This window comes from Eurytemora carolleeae, unplaced genomic scaffold (assembly GCF_000591075.1).
Source record: "Eurytemora carolleeae unplaced genomic scaffold, Eaff_2.0 scaffold679, whole genome shotgun sequence".
NCBI classification, from domain to species: Eukaryota; Metazoa; Arthropoda; class Copepoda; order Calanoida; family Temoridae; genus Eurytemora; species Eurytemora carolleeae.
The window spans coordinates 24,432-42,500 of record NW_019396611.1 but is presented as its reverse complement, the minus strand read 5'-3'; the positions used below and the strand labels follow the sequence as shown (position 1 = coordinate 42,500).

General features: G+C 30.4%; 1 protein-coding gene across 1 annotated transcript; it reads right to left on the bottom strand.

Moving 5' to 3' along the window:
• Nucleotides 1-3,032: 3,032 nt before the first annotated feature.
• LOC111706257 (acidic phospholipase A2) lies at nt 3,033-14,231 on the bottom strand. The gene is made up of 14 exons (XM_023479089.1): nt 14,215-14,231; nt 13,735-13,757; nt 13,172-13,231; nt 11,979-12,183; nt 10,843-10,875; nt 8,000-8,058; nt 7,392-7,444; nt 7,203-7,265; nt 6,399-6,445; nt 5,933-5,995; nt 5,384-5,446; nt 4,552-4,649; nt 3,618-3,693; nt 3,033-3,184 (listed from the first exon to the last, which is right to left on the bottom strand). The coding sequence occupies exons 4-13, from the start codon at nt 11,985-11,987 to the stop codon at nt 3,666-3,668; spliced, it is 516 nt and encodes a 171-aa protein (XP_023334857.1). The 5' UTR covers nt 11,988-12,183; nt 13,172-13,231; nt 13,735-13,757; nt 14,215-14,231; the 3' UTR covers nt 3,033-3,184; nt 3,618-3,665.
• Nucleotides 14,232-18,069: the final 3,838 nt, after the last annotated feature.

Here is an 18,069-nt window from a genome sequence, read left to right as displayed (position 1 = left end):
GCAGAGTATATATTAATTATAGACAGAATAACATGAATAAAAAAACTTTATTTTCAGTAAAAACTAAAGTTTATTTTCTCTCTCTTTCACCAATCTTTCATTTGTTAAAATGTTTGGTTATATATCAATAAAAGGTCGGGTTGGAATTTTTCTCATTGCTATAAATTTATTTAGCCCTCAACATAAACATGACATGACACGGTCAAAATTAAAGCTTATTTGTAGTTATAGTATTTTGCAAAATAATGATTTTGTATGAGAGCCTGGACATCTTGAAAAAATATCAAAATATCAAATGCCAAAAGATCAATTGCCTAATTATGGAGTGCAAATCAGAGAAAAATCATAACAACGGATCGTACTGCATTGTTCGTCTCAAAACCGGTTAAACGTCAACAACAAAGAGAAAACAAAGAGGAGACTCTAAGAGATAAGGGAAGAGAAAAAAAGAGATACGAGAACAGAAGAGTAGAGAAGAGAAGAAAAGATAGGAAAAAAGATAAGAAAAAACAGAAGAAAAAAGAGAAGAAATAATAAAAGAAAAAAAGAAGAAAAGAGAAGAGAAGAAAAAAGAAATGAAGAAAGGAGAAGAAAAGAAAATAGAAGAGAAGAGAAAGAAGAAAAAATAAAGAGAGAGCTTGTATTTTAAAGACGTTTTATCATAAAAAGATGTTTAAGAATACCTTAAAATAATAAAATTAACTTTATTGTAAAATTGAATGATAATTTAAAAAAAAATAGTTGTCCTAACTGTTCAGGGTAAAATTTTTTGATCATTTAAAGATTTTTGATCATTTGGCATTTGATATTCTGATATTTTTGCGACATTTTGATTCACTGATGAGGATTTAAGTGCAATTTCTTTCTGAATATTTTATGTGGAATATCCATCATATTTCTAAATAAACTATTTATAACATTAGTTTTTGGTTAACAGTTTTTTGACAGAAATGTTCTCTGTAATGAGAAGGTTCACGCTCAGGACAAAATAAAATCTAAAAATGCAAGAATTTTCGAGATAAGAGAAAATCATAGTCCAAAAACGTCGTGCCAAAATAATAGTGTTGTAGTTAATTTTATTTAACATTGTATTTGTCTTATTGCAATGGATATTTCTAAATAGAATAAGCTTTTTAACAAAGCAGTAATACAAATATAAAGTCAATTTAAATTTTATTTTTATAAATAGAATAAGCTTTTTAACAAAGCAGTAATACAAATATAAAGTCAATTTAAATTTTATTTTTACATAAGTTTTAGAAATATTTGGAAATATCCTACCTTTTTTTAAAAATTCCGGGAACCAATCAAAACAAGCACAAATTATTACCATATAACACAGTGTTATCGTAAACATCTAATTTAACTTTATAGCACAATGATGAATTTAAAACACGGTGTTATCATATACAGCTAAATTAACTTATGAAGTTAGTAAGAATGATAAATTATACAATAGTTTCAAAAACATTTTGTATTAAAAAAATGTTTAGATTCTTGATGGAATATTTTTCTAATATTATTCTATTATTTTGGCAGAAGAGGAGAATATTTTGTCTAAATCTGTCATTTACAGAGACTAGGATATCCTGAATAGTTTAAAGATTCACAGTTATTCAAGGGACTGTTTTCTATTATGCAATAGTTGAGGACATTTACATGTAGATAGTCCAGGACAGCGTGGGCGTAATGGGCGTAACGGTTGATGTGAACTTTCCTCAAAAAACCATATAAAAAAATTACTAATTATACCATTATAAAATCTATAAGTAAAAAAGCAACAAACTTTAAAAAAAAATATTTTATTTTTTTGAATATATCATATATCATTAATTATATCAATATCAATCATATTATGACTAGGTTACACTGAAGACAGTATTATTTTAAGTTTAATAAAAATCTCTGCGTCAAACATCTTGCTCAGAGAGACAGAAATGGATTTTATATGAAACCCCGCAAACAAAATATTTTAATTATTTTTGTAAAATTTTGAAATTGCACGAAAAAAATTTTATGAAATCCTCAATTTATTTTTATTTTTTTTTAGACTGCACAAAGAGAAGTTGGTCACAGATAAATGAATTCGAATGTGGGTGCAAAGCGCCCTGAAAGCCTAGTCTACATATACATTTAGCTTGTCTGGGTGGGTGTTTGTTTGTTTGTATCCAATAAAAGTCTAAACGGCTGAACCGATCAGGCCCAAATTTTGTGTGGGGCCTCACGCGGCCCCAGGGAAGGTTTATGGCCAATCAGACTTTACATATGTAATCTTAAAATATTTTTATCTTAAATTATTCAATTTTGTAAAATTTTGAAAATGCGCGAAAAAATATTATGAAATCCGCAAACTTTAAAAAAGATTTTTATACTGATACCCTTAATAAATAACAAACATGATTGTCAGGTTTTCAAGTTTAAAGGGACTGTAAGCGGAATTTCAAGTGATCCTACATGCAAATATGGCAATCCCAAATTTGTAACGTTACCTATGATCATGTCTGATCAAGTATGAATTAGATATCCTTGGTTATTTTCAATTTCATGGCTTCTCTTCAAAAGTGACTTGCCCATTTCTTACTGAAGCATCAATAGAGAATTCAACACTTTATCGAGTCAGAAAAACAACAATAACTTCCATATTTTATCTGATTCAAGGGTATCGTTGGAAATCGGGCATTGCCATCTTTGAACGTCACTTGAAATTACGGTTACAGTCCCTTTAAGTTCAGTTTTAGCTGTTTAAGAAAAATGCAGGAATGAAGGTTAGGGGATAGGGCACAGTTATCCAAAGGTTGCCAGCTCTTACGCTAAAATAAATAAAAGTGTTCCAAACTACTTCTTTCAACTCAAGTTAAAAATGACAATAAAAAAATAGATGCCAGATTCACAACGGTACCCTGTAACCTTTATAATTTTACAATTAATATTATAAAATTAATTTAATGTTTTTCTTCCTAATGCTCTTCCTCTGTCAATAATTTAGTCAATTTTTTTTTTGAATACTAAATACCAATAGAAAAGAAAAATGATTAAAAAATTATCCTCTTTATTGACAAATTATGCCTTACATTCTAGATAAATAATAAATAAATAGATAAATAAATTAATGAATAAATAAATACACAAATAAATAATTGTTGGATTCACATCTTCGTTGGTCAGTTTACATATATAGACGCCACTAAAATACATAATTTAAAATACATAAATGAAAAGTTTTACTATTTATAAATTCAAATTTTTACTACAGTGATAACCAGAAAACGCTGAAATAGGAAGACGACTTTTAGAATAAAATATGACAATAAAAAGTGCAATGAGCATGAGAAACAACAAATGTGCAGTGTAAACAGATCCATTTCACTAATTTAGTAAATTTAATAAGTGTTTCGAAAAACTATTTGCCTTGTAACAACATCAAAAATGCTTAAATCTTTTTTTAAACTCGTTTTCTTATTTCATTGCTATCTGGTTCTCACAGTATTTTTCTTTGCAACCTGATAACTATGACCTCAATCATGACCTCAACATCAATCTTGACCCAAATTTTCACCATGACTAGCGACCATACTCTTAAGGCTTAATCTTAGTCCATTCTGGGTAAACATCTTTACCTGTTCTCTATGGCACATTGGCTAAAAACCTCTTCAAATATAACTCTTCTAAACTCTCCCAACCTCTATATTAACTCTAAACAGAAAATAAACAGTAAAATTGTCTCAAAACGACTGAACCAAATTGAAAATCTTGACGTTATCTTGAACTGCCTAAAATTCTCATTAATAATTGTACGATTAAAAAAATGTCTGTAGAAGAAAAAAATAGGTTATTACTTGCTGTAAAAGAGGTTTATTTGCTTTGGCCCGGTGGCGCGTTAAAAAATCGCCCAGGTTACTGAAATTCGGTTTTTAACATTTATTTTATTAGATTCTTTTATATATCATGATATTACATAGTTTAAAATATATATCTATACTAGCCTTAGAGGGCGCTTCGCGCCCATCTTCTAAATTAATTGTGAACATGTTCTCTTTGTGTACATCGTAAAACAAAACAAAAATAATTCGCGGATTTTCACAAAAAATTCGTGGATTTTCAAAATTTTAAAAAATTTAATGAAGATCGAATTTTGATGGAGACAAATATTTAAAATTTTGATCATTCATAAACCTTCCCTGGGGTCCCTAGATGTCCCACAAAAAATTTGGGCCCGATCGGTTCAGCCGTTTTGACGTTTATTGGATACAAACAGACAGACAAACAAACAAACAAACAGACAGACAAGCCAAATTTATATGTAGATTTGTATCATTAAAGAGAAATCTAATTAATATTTTCATCTTTTAGTATCGTTACATTTATCCTTTCATGATTTTATATTGAGAAAAAAATGTCCAAATTATTAGCAAGCACCACGCTACCCGGGCGAAATATTACCCCGGGAGCTTTTTAACATCACACCGGGCCTGAAGTTCAGGAATGTACACTGTACTACTCTACTGATACAGGTGTTACAGGAAATAATGTAAGCTGTGCTTAAATAAAAACCTGTTTCTGTGGAACTTAGGTTTCGGATACTCCACCGGGTTTCTAGGTTTCAGATGGTGCCGGGGTCCGTGGATATTGTTGTACGAGTCATCCATTGGCTAAAAAAGAAATAAAACCGGTTTATATCAAGACCATTAGTCGGTTTATATCAGAGTTTATAAAGTTTAAAATCGCGCGTCAAATCAAAGTAAAAACTGATTACTTACCACAAACTCAGATTTCCTATATCTTTGCCTATGATATTTCAAACAATGATCAACTAATCATAATTAGAAGGTAAAGTCAGGTTTCAAAGATATAAGGGTTAGAAAATTGCGCTAATCTAATTTAGTAGTTTTTACAAATTTAAAATTGTTTATTTTGTAAACTATTTTCTTACACTGGGTCTAATTTTTCCCCAATGATATAAACTTCGGAGAAAAAAAACTCAGCAGAGGTTGAGATCTGGTTCAGACTCTACGGCGTAGTTGGTTGAGATCTGGTTCAGACTCTACGACGTAGTTCAGAATATTAATTGAAAATTCATTCAACGTCTGCAATTATAATCTATGTTGTGTGCTACAAAATTTGAAATTCTATAAGCGACCGGTTGAAACACAAAAGTTATATAATACAATATTTGTGGTATCATTGGTTGAGCATTAAAAATTTATTTTTTATTCTAATTTACTAAGAGTCTAAGCTGTGTCTCAATTCTCAACCGCTCGTTCAACCGCTCGTTCAACCACTCGTTCAACAGCTCGTTCAACAGCTCGTTTAACCGGTACCGCTGGTTTTTCTCTCCAAAGAGTAAACCAATGATTTTGCCCATTGAGAAAGTATGTGTACTCACCATTCCTGTTCCTAGGCCCATAAAAAGATTTTGAAAATACCTCCAGGGTGATTTACACATAGCCTGTAGATTTTCAATCTTAGGAATTATTTTCATACAGTGAAACCTATAAATCTGTAAAAAAAATGGGACGACTGTTTGACTCAGATTATGATTTTTAATACGTAACAAAGCAATTGTGCAGTTCCACTCTCAATCTATTTATAAAAAAGTTGCAAAACCATTTATTAAATTGTATGTAACTAAATCAATTTATGATAAAAATTACAGATCTATTCTAAATTATAGCTGACCAAACGGCAAGACCAAATTTGCGGATTTTTTTTGAGAGAGAAACCATGAGTTCCCGGGGTTGAAAGAGGCTAACAAAATTTTAGAATTTTTTAAAATTCCACAGACAACGCCGTTTACTTCCGCTAAAATCATGATTTATTGCCAGGAGCGGGTAAACGGCATGAATAACTATAGACTTCTTTTATTATATTTTTCATATAAATAAGTTTTTTTTTAAAGCAGTTTATTATTCTCCTTGAAATTAAGATTGCTTTCCTTTTTATGTGGACATTTGAACTCTGATAGACACTCCACAAATTCACGGTCACATTCACAGAGCTATTAAAAGAATTAACTTTTATTTTTTTCTTCAAAATTTAGAAATGAGACTTTTTGATAAAAAAATTCAGACACAATATGTTACATTTTATATTAAACGTTTTTTCTTTGAGCTAGATTTATATGTTCTGAAGGAATTGAGTCTTTGCCACAAATTCAAATGTTCTTATCCATAGAGAATAGAATATATAAAGAGGAATTTAAAGAATCTCTCGGTATGATATATATCATTAATTATATCAATANGACAAATACCATTGATATTCAGGGTGTCACTGAAATAAATTTTGTTTAAGCTTTTTTGCCAACAAAGCGTCGTTTTATTTTGCTCTTAAACGACATTTAGCTTAAAAATAATTTTTTTGCATTTCCCTTTTTTCATCCCACCCTGTAAATATTTTACCTGATGACCACAACTAGCAGTATTTGTACTCTTTGTATGCCCGGCCACTTAAAAAAAATGTTTCTCCTGAGCCCGAAATTTAAAAGAGTATCGTTGAACGAAAGATTCGAGTTTCCTTTTTGGGGTCTTAGCATTTGTGTAGATTTTGAATTAAGAGCTTAGAAAAAATGGAGAATATAAAGATGCTTAATAAAATAATATTTCATAACAAAAATATTGATATCCACAAAATTCTGCCTAAACCCATCCGTGAAAACCGGGTTCCAAAACTGACTGGTTTTCATAACGATATCCTGTTTTAAGTTTTGGGCTCTGGTGCTACAGTAAGACTAATAAAACTGTGTTATATGAAGACGACATTTTATTTATAATCTTGTGGTATTTGATGTTGCTATAGCTAAACTTTTTACCAAGATAGAGTAAAAAAAAACTAATTAAGTGAAATGAATCTGTGTACACTGGATAATTGATGTGTTTCATATTCATTGGACTTTTTTAAATCATAATTTCAGAGTTTTAAAGGCCCCAGCCCCATCGGTTTTTTAATTCAACATAAATCTCAAAAAAAGTACAGTTACATATCATCTCACGGAGTTGGAAGAAAAACGTTACTTCATAAGCGTCGCTAAAAATGTTAATAAAAGACGATATATAACCCAAATAATCTCGCATATGATGATAATAACTATAAAAATTCTAATAAACGTCAAAAAGACATTAAATTAGCTCCAAAAAGTCTCTCATGCGTTGAATTAACCAAAAATAAAAGTCCAAAGAAAGAAAAATTTCAAAATTAAAACTTACTGCAGTATGGTGCACCACCATTGCAAGTCCACTTGTACGGTACAAAATAGGGCAGATTGTATTCTGAAAATCATTGTTTTAATTTATTTATTATTTTTCATTTATATTTTATTTATCTTATTGATTCGTATCAAAGAAAAAATAATTAAATATTAAATAATTTCCTCTCTAAAAATACTGATTTTTCACCTAAGTTGACGCATGTGGTTGTTGTATAGCACCAATCATGCATCTTACAACACCTTAATTAGATATTCGAATTTAAAACACATTAATTGATAACAAATTAAGGGGAATGATAATAGCTTTTTTATCGCCTAGATGTAGAGTGTAGGGTCGAGAAATGTTTTCAATTGGTCAAGGATAAGGTCAATTAAGCCAAACAAACATACAAACAAACAAACAAATAGTATATGCTACTTTACATATATATTAGCTTGGGAACCCAGCACGCCAAGGATATTAAAAGTTACTACCGCCTTTTACCCGCACTTGAACGATTTTACCGGGAAACTAAATTTTCTCTATTAAAATGGACCCACACAACTTAAAATTTCAAAAGCTAGCTATATATAAGAACATTCCCGTGGTCTACCAAGTTTTCCAATCAAAATTTTAGGCAAATTTTTAAAACTTGGTAGAACCACGGGAATGTTATTTGTTTGGTTTTGAAATGTTAGTTGAGTTAGTTTTCTCGGTAAAATCCTTTAATTGCGGGTAAATATACATATAAATATATATTTATAAGTAGCAAGCGACGGCCAGGCACTTCCGCTAGTATATAGATAAAGGTATACCTGTCTATTCCATCCACAACACCTCCAGATCCAAGGAACCCACAGTAACAACCGTAACCCTGAACAATTCTACATCAACAAATTTCTAGTAACGAGGTTATAGTATATAGAGTGATGATGTACGCTAATCCTTTACTTATTGTACAGGCCATGTACTTCACTCCCAAAGGTCAATCTGTATATTACAGTACTCGGGGGTGGTTTCTGAAAATATTTAAATGGAGAATTTGTTTTCAATGTAACTACTTTACAACTCCTTTATCGTATGCAGGATTTCCTTTTCACAAGAAGACGTACATTTACAGTCTTATACAGAGCAATATTTCATCGTTAATAAACTGTTCTGAGAAAACTGAGTAAAATTCAAGATACAAACCTCCCTTTACGCTTGTATTCCGAAAGCGTACTGGATAATTGATATTTGTACTGTATGAATAGGCCATAATCTCTTAATATCCTTTATCAATAAACCATCCCAATTGTGTACACTCAGGCTAATACACACGGAGAGGTAGCTAAGATCCAGCCCCCCTTGAAAGGGACTTATAACGGAATTTCAAGTGACCCTAATTTCCACAACCGAATTCTTGAAGCTTTGGTCCCAACTATCAATCTGGGTTCAATCACGTGCACGGTGACTATTCAAAACCAATAGAGATTGCAACGGCGGCGGCAGGATATATATATCTATCTATCTATTCATTCAAATTTTATAACTTAATTAGAGATCCACATGTAAATTAGCGACAAAGACAAACCGGAATTCTTTACTTACTTTAAAACTAGGGTGTCTGATCAATTATGAATTATATAATACTAGCCTTAGAGGGCGCTTCGCGCCCATCTTCTAGCGCCCTCTTCTAAATTAATTGTGAACATGTTCTCTTTGTGTACATCGTAAAAAAAAAAAAAATAATTCGCGGATTTTCACAAAAAATTTCGTGGATTTTCAAAATTTTCAAAAATTTAAGGAAGATCGAATTTTGATGGAGACAAATATTTAAAATTTCAATCATTCATAAACCTTCCCTGGGGCTCCGTGAGGTCTCACAAAAAAATTGGGCCCGATCGGTTGAGCCGTTTTGACGTTTATTGGATACAAACAAACAGACAGACAAGCCAAATCTATATATACTAGAAATTCAAGGCGCTTCGCGCCCTTCTTTCCAGGCTTTTAGGGCGCTTCGCGCCCATCTTCTATTTAAATTGTGAACATGTTCTTTTTGTTTACATTTCAAAACAAATTAAAATTTTTTTACAAAATTAAAAACCTCTAAAACACAAATTTTTAAAATTTCAATCATTCATAAACCTTCCCTGGAGTCCCTAGATGTCCCACAAAAAATTTGGGCCCGATCGGTTCAGCCGTTTTGACGTTTATTGGATACAAACAGACAGACAGACAAACAGACAAACAGACAAGCCAAATTTATATAAAGATAAAATATATTATTTTTCATTTTTGTAATGGAGTAAGTAAGAGAACAAGAAATTCTGTTGGTAACATATTAGAAATTTAAAACATTTTTGTTCTTCTCATTAGCCCTTCAAAATGAGGAGTTATAAATGAAAATTTTAGTTTGACGTAGACTGTCATGACTCTTGATTTCACAATTTTGGGTTAAATTCCCCTGATGCGATGACAATTAGTTTTCTGTTGTTCGATTTTTATCCTTATATCACGATTTTAAACATGACTCACGCGTTTAAAAGATTAAGAAAAGTATGTTTACATTTTTAAATAGTAATTTTCTTAGAAAAATGATTAAAAATTGAGAGCTCATCTCAATTATATTAACGCGCGTTAACAATTGATACTTTAGAAATCCCTTAACGGTCCCTGTCATGAACGATTATGTAATTTATTAACTTCGCAAGTTTAGCAAAACAATTTACTAGGGTCTATGTCATATTCTTTAGTTTCTAAACCTTTTCTTCATCACGGTTATTTTCGTTCATTAAACATTTTTAAATTAGCGGTTTTCGTTAATGGAATTTCCCGCCCATTTTAAAAACCGCCGTTCGTTAACGGAGCGTTGTCTATTTCTAATTTTTGGACCTTTTAAATTAGTGGATTTATTAAAAATCGTATAGCTGGATTAAAAATTGATAAAATTTAATTAATCATTTTCATGATATTTGATATTTTCTTATTTTGGTTTAGTTGTAAAATTTTTGTAAAAATAAGTTTGACCAAATTTACTATTTATGAAATCTTATACGACGAGCAACACATTTAAACCATTTTGATACATACATACCTTTTTCCAATTTTCAGAAATGCTTTTCAAATTTGATTATCATATAAATATCGCATTCATTCTTAATTATACAAAATTCTGAATCGTAATAAATAGAGGATGAATCGAAACAATGAATCCAGTCCTTCTGAACTGAAGATTTGTGAAGGAATTGAGTTGTTTCCACAAACTCTGATTTTCTATCCCCATATCTTTGCAACCCAATATCGTAGATATTTGGAAATATGAATTCTGTTGGATCAAATAGTCTAAGTTTGAAACATCAAAGGTTTACGCCATTAGGTTAGATATTCAGAATAGAACATTTGAATTTGTGGAAATGACTCAATTCCTTTAATTAAGTTAATTTTCAAATAATATCAAAATATTAAATTTACCTTAAACACTAGAGGATTGCAACCTGTCCCGCACTAAGAATATTAAATTTACCTTAAACACTAGAGGATTACAACCTGTCCCGCACTAAAAATATTAAATTTACCTTAAACACTAGAGGATTACCTGTCCCGCACTAAGAATATTAAATTTACCTTAAACACTAGAGGATTACAACCTGTCCCGCACTAAAAATATTAAATTTACCTTAAACACTAGAGGATTGCAACCTGTCCCGCACTAAAAATAAAAAATTTTATTTAATCAAAAATTTAGATTTTCCGATATGTAATATGAAATCTTTTATTATTATCAACTATATGAAGTTGATGTGTAAATCGTGTTGAGTGGAAATTACAAAATTTAAAAAAATAATATTTATTAGTCAAGATTAAACAGCATTTCTAAAACGCAAAATCAATTTAAGCGGAAAGATACACATTAAGATTATTCCAATTTTTATCAAAATTGCTGCCTTTGGAAATATCTATACATAATATATTGACTTAGTCAGATACACAGGCTTAATAGGTCGTACAGGGTCCTAATATACGGTGCACAAAATATATTATCAAGTACAATAGGTGGCAACAAAGAAATAGACCAATCAAACATGACGTCACAAGTGTCAAATATAAAAAGAAAAACTAAATTTTCTCACAATAGTTGACATGTGTTCCAAGATAAAATAAAAAAGTGTAAAAAAAGAAAATAAATAACACAAATTGCACTTATTTTACTGTAAGTTAAGCACTTAATTATTACTATTATTAAAAAAACTGAGGACACTTGTACAGCTATGTACTGAGAATGTACAAATTCTTTATTGGGATTTATTGTACTTGAAACTTGATATTCTATTAAAGGTGTCTCGTATGGCAAAAGAAGGTACACTGTTGGTAACCAGGGAACAAGAACAACACACAATTTGACAAATACCATTAAATCTACGTAATTCTTAGAAAATATGATTTTTCAAAATTTAATTTTTTTTTCTTCATGGGCAACACCGGGCAATTCAGCTTGTGTGATATGTAGCATAAGCAGTAAATAAATGCTCAGGATTTTAAATTATTCCACATACTAGGTTGCCCACAAAAATTTAGACTGTAAAGACGACTTGAAACTTTTCAAATTTTACGATCTAAAATATAAACTAAGTCTTCTTTCTTAAATTGATCTTTAAATTGCTTTTTTTTTGATTTGTCAATGAAAGAAAAAAGTTTTTAGTTGCGGGGAAAAAAGAAATAAAAATGTAAATTGTAAAAAAAGAAATAGTTGCGGGAAACATAAATTCCGTACAGTCGTCTCTTAAGTCTCAACCTTTGTGGATAACCCTGTACCTTGATCATATTGTAAAGATCTGAGGCAGCTCGTTTACTATTATTCCTCTGTCCTTCCTCCAACACCTCCGACCAGATTGGATCTTGGAGGCCGGGTCCAGGTTGTTCGAGGCCAGGACCAGGTTGTTGGAGGCTGGGTCCAGGTTGTTGGAGGCCGGGTCCAGGTTGTTGGAGGTCAGTCTCATTGTAAGAGTTCTCCTTGGACCTTTCAATGAACAGAGTAAAGAAAATAGAAAAAGAAAATATTTCAATTGTTATCAAAATATAAACTAATTAAAAATCGAAATAGTTTAACTTTAAGTTACGTTGACAGTCTATCTAAATTTATACTTTGACTCCTAATTAGAGATGTACTTTTAGTTCCTCCGTTTTTGGCTAGATTTTACCATATTTTAGTTCCTCCGTTTTTGGCTAGTTTTCACCATATTTTAGTTACTCCGTCTTTGGCTAGTTTTTTCACCATATTTTAGTTGCTCCGTTTTTGGCTAGTTTTTTCACCATATTTTAGTTACTCCGTCTTTGGCCAGTTTTTCACCATATTTTAGTTGCCCCGTTTTTGGCTAGTTTTTTTCATATTTTAGTTGCTCCTTTTTTGGCTAGTTTTTTCACCATATTTTAGTTGCTCCGTTTTTGGCTAGTTTTTTCACCATATTTTAGTTCTTTCGTTTTTTGGTTAGTTTTTTTTCACCATATTTTAGTTGCTCCGTTTTTGGTTAGTTTTTTTTTCACCATATTTTAGTTGCTCCGTTTTTGGCTATTTTTTTCATCACAATTTAGGTTCTCCATTTTTTGGCTAGTTTTTCACCAAATTTTATTTGCTCCATTTTTTTGGCTAGTTTTTTCACCATATTTTATAATTTAGTTGCTCGATTTTTGGCTAGTTTTTTTCACTATATTTTAGTTGCTCCGTTTTTGGTTAGTTTTTTTCACCATATTTTAGTTGCTCCATTTTTTGGCTAGTTTTTTTCACCATATTTTAGTTGCTCCATTTTTTGGCTAGTTTTTTCACCATATTTTAGTTGCCCCGTTTTTGGCTAGTTTTTTTCACCATATTTTAGTTGCACCATTTTTTGGCTAGTTTTTTCACCATATTTTAGTTGCTCCTAAACGATTAGCAACGCTACTCATAAATGATTTTTTTGGTGTCGATTGAAGGGGGAGGAGGGAGAATGCTGAAAAAAGATGTTACAAACCTAGTATTTGAGTATTGATTAGAGTTAGGATTGAAGCTGGAAGAAAAAGACGACTGTTTCCTAAAATCAGAAATATTAACGCAGTATTGACGCATTTATACTGAAACACAGGGATTCGAAGGTTGCAAGCTTACACTCAAAAATCGATGATAATTTTTCCAAAAAGTCTTAAAAACTAAAGCTTAAGACAAGCGCTTTAAAATTTATAAAATGTATATGTCTGGGGCAACAAAATAAAGTTGAAATGAATTAGTAAGATAAAGGCATTGAAACACTTCAAAGTCGAATTAGGCTTAAAAATTGCATCTTTTTATAGCAGTCTGAATCTATGTGGTAAAAAATCAAATGCCTGACTTTTTAAATGGGGGGGGGGGTCACTTGAAAATACGTCAACAGTCCCTTCAAATGTTTTTTCGTAAACAAATATATTTAAATAATGTTCATTAGCTCAATGTAACCATCAAACCAACATTAAAACGTTAACAATTCAGCGAATTACAAAAAGTAGAAGCTAAATATTAGGTAGGCGCGTAAAAACAGAAAACAAAATGTATAATACTTACAGATCCAGAAAACTCGGCTTTTCCTAAAAATATAACTTACATCAGTTCTTGTGTCATTTTAGAAAAAAACATTGCCAACAACTTTCTCGATAGAAGGCTATCCGTGTGATCATTCAAAGCATCGACAGTAGAGACATCTGGTGGTCAACTATCACGGCGTTTTAAGTGCATTGTATACAAAACGAATAAAAAAATATTAGGAAATATAAACTATATACAAATGCGTCGAAAAATAATCGATGACTATAGATTGTAATATCTAATGATTTATTTGAAATTAAATCGATTTGTTTACGATCCGAGTTGAATATGGCAACTTTCTGAATTTGTATGGACGCTACATTCGTAATATATACAGGTTTACCAATATGAGGTTTACTACAATATTTATTACATATCTATCTACAAGAATATTGGGTATGAATGAAGACCTATCTATCTACCTGATGAATGGGTATGAATGAAGACCTATCTATCTACCTGATGAATGGGTATGAATGAAGAATGTAGGGAGGGGGAGGGGGGGATAGGATTTACAAATTTTACCTGAATTGACTAGGGTGAGGAATAGAACTACCTTGAAGCAACCTTCACTCAATTAATCAATTAATCAAATGATCAATTACTCAATATATCAATTACTCAATTAATCAATTATCCAATTATTCAATTAATCAATTATTCAATTATTCAACTAATCAATTACTTAATTTATTAATTATTCAATTATTCAATTGTTCAATTATTTAATTATTTAATCATTCAATTAATCAATTAATCAACTATTCAATTAATCAATTATTCAATTAATCAATTAATCAATCAATCTATTATTCAATTAATCAATTAATCAATTAATCAATTAATCAATTATTCAATAAATCAATTAATCAATTAATCAATTATTCAATAAATCAATTAATCAATCAATCAACTAATCAATCAATCAATTATTCAATTAATCAATCAATCAAATATACAATTAACTGAAATATTTGTTAATTAACTAATTAGAGGTGTATTAATGAAACTGTGGAAAAGAAACACGACAGTTAAAAGCTACAGTTTTGATTAATCAATTAATCAATTAATCAATAATTCAATTATTCAATTAATCAATTAATCAATTAATCAATTATTCAATTATTCAATTAATAAATTATTCAATTAATCAATTATTCAATTATTCAATTAATCAATTAATCAATCAATCAATTAATCAATTAATCAATTATTCAATTAATCAATTAATCAGTTATTCAATTAATCAATTAATCAATTATTCAATTATTCAATTAATCAATTATTCAATTAATCAATTAATCAAATATACAATTAACTGAAATATCTGTTGATTCACTAATTACAGGTGTATTAATCAAACTGTGGAAAAGAAACACGACAGTTAAAAGCTACAGTTTTGATAAATCAATTAATCAATTAATCAATTAATCAATTAATCAATTATTCATTTATTCAATTAATCAATTAATCAAATATGCAATTAACTGAAATATCTGTTAATTAACTAATTAGAGGTGTATTAATCAAACTGTGGAAAAGAAACAAGACAGTTAAAAGCTACAGTTTTGATTAATCAATTAATCAATTAATAAATTTATGAATTAAACATTTCATAAATTATTCAATGAATCAATTAAAAGCAAGAGCTTCTTTCACTCATTTCTGAAAATATTCCAAATCCAGATTTTCTCATATTCGAAATTAATTTTAAGAAATAGATTGGATTGAATGGATGGAGGGACCAAACCAATCCAAGCAAATCAAAGAATGAATTTTTTAAAAGTTTGAAAATGATTTCCTTCATTGTTTAAACGACTTCTATGCAACCTTATCCGTATTCATTATTGTTGTAAAGTTACTGATTTGAAAATCAACTTTATGAGGGGAAATGGTCTGCGTACACTGCGCAAATGTTGTTTTTCATTGTGATATTTCTCTTCTTGTGTACAGAAAATTTTAATAAAATCCGCGAACTTTGCCAGAAAACATAGGTTTAATAGGGTTCATACAGTTTTTGATTTTCAAAAACTGGATCGATCCCTGTAAAATTTTACAAATATTTTGTTACACCTTTAGAGTGTTAACTTTTATGTCTCGTTTTCTGGAACACCTAGTTCTTTAAGAGTGGGACGTTTCAATATCCTTGATTTTTAAACTCTACCCGGCCCTGCATGACTTGACAAATATATAAATATATTTTATTCCTGCAACTTGACGCAAACACAACCTAACGGTGACGCATTTCTACGCAATTTTCTGCTTGAAAATATTTTATGCCACTCATAGGGCAAAAAAAAGAATGGATGAAAGAGAATTAAACAATAGGCTCTGTTATCTTTATACCAAACTTTTCTTTATCAAAAACTTTAGAAGAATGTCCGAAGAAAATCAGAAGTAAAGAAAAAAAAATTTCTGTCCACACTGCAAAGTCCTCCTTTTCGAAGGTTTTCTTTCTATTTTGTAGTTTTTAATGTTTTTTATGATTAATTTAGTTAGTTAATTAATTTCCTGGGAGGATACTTCTAGAATGTGTGTTCTCTTCTTGATCAAACAAAAGAAGGGTTTTTTTAAAGAACTTTTTTTAAAACTTAAGAAAAGTTTAAAAGTTTTTACGAAAAAGATATTCATCTTCTTTCAGAGCTAGAAACCTCTTGTATTGTGAAAATCGAGATCAAGACAGATTAAATTAATCTTTATTTAAAAATTAAGAGTGTCATCTGTCACATAGATTCAGCCCATTCTTATAAAAAGTCTCATCATTTTAAAGAAAGGGTTAACTTTGATGTGTCGCAACGCCTGGGCTTTGATTTTTATGCTCTAACTCATTTATACTTTTCTGTAGCCCTTTACATGTACATTTTAGCACTGTAAAGCACTTATTGTTAGCTTTGGTTTTTATGAAGTAATTGGCAAAATTATCATTGAATTTGGCTTGAGAGGTTGAGACCTTTAAATCACAGTGCTGTGGAAAACGACCAGTCAATTCAAAACAGGAATTTTTGCGTTCAAATGAGAAAAAAGAGAAATCAAGAGATCAAACAGATTCTGCGTAATTCAAAAGTGCTCACAGTGGATATTGAGATTAAGCGATCGAGATTATGGGTTTCCTACACAATAGCTCCCAACTCAGGTTAGAAACCTAAAACAAAGGATAAATATAGGTAAGTGTGAAGATAATTGTGAATTGAACATGTCACTTTAAAATTGAAGGTTTTATCAAATATATGTCTACAGTCCTTTTAAATATTCCTTGAGATCTGTTTTGTAGCGATAAACGTTTATACAGAACTTCTCTATACATTTCTTAACATATTCATATTCATATTTTAGCAATATGCAGAATATTCAGTTTTCAGCTTTATCATAAATTTAATTTTACATTTATCAACAAAATAACCAAGACCTACCAAAAGAAGAAGAAGAAGAAGAACAAGTAGAAGAAGAAGAAGAAGAAGAAGAAAAAGAAGAAGAAGAAGAAGAAGAAGAAGAAGAAGAAGAAGAAGAAGAAGAATAACAAGAACAAGAACAGAAGAAGAAAATGGAAGTAGGAATGAGAATAGAAGGCGGAATAAGGAAAGGAGGACGTGAAAGTCGGAAATTGAAAGGAGGGCGGAAGAAGAAAAGGATGGCGGAAGAAGGAAAGGAGAGCGGAAGAAGGAAAGGTGAGCGGAAGAAGGAAAGGAGAGCGGAAGAATAGAACGGATGGCGGAAGAAGAAAAAGATGACGGAAGATGAAAAAGGAATGACGTCAGAGAAAAAAGGTGGAAAGGAATGCAAGGAAAAAAGGAAAGTAAAGCGGAAGAACACTTGTCGTGTAAAGTGTAGGAGTATTAAATGAAGAAGGAAGCTGGAATAAAAGCGAAGTTAAATCTCAACTTTAAACATTTACATGTCCCAAGGGCATGATGCAATTTAGAGAAGAGTCGTAGATAAAAGTTGCAACAACCATTTGAATTTAAAATCTTTTGCATATTTTTCACGTTTTCATTTTCGCAAAGTATTTTATTGCCTAAATCGATGTTTTCTTTGTGCGAGCCATTTCGGAAAAAAGAAAGGGAGATTGTTAGAGGGGGGGGGGGTAGGTATTGGACAGGGAAATTGAGGGTATGTTGTATTGTGGTTGTCAGTCATATATGTTTAAAATATTATTATTTCACATAGAATGATGACATATGATTAAATAATCTGAATAAATTTGGCAAAAGATATAGGAAACAGACTGAACTACATTTGTAAAGTAAATACAGTTCTTTTTATAAAAAAATGATATCGAAAATATTTGAATAAAAAATGCAGTGATATTTCCCTTGG

Bases quoted from the DNA above. Each gene is read 5' to 3' on its own strand.
- LOC111706257 (XM_023479089.1), bottom strand. The intron at 7,266-7,391 runs GTGAAAAATCAG...AATGATTTTCAG, and splicing joins AACCACATGCGTCAACTTAG to AATACAATCTGCCCTATTTT. The intron at 6,446-7,202 runs GTAAGTTTTAAT...ATTTTTTTTAAG, and splicing joins TGGTGGTGCACCATACTGCA to TGGCCGGGCATACAAAGAGT.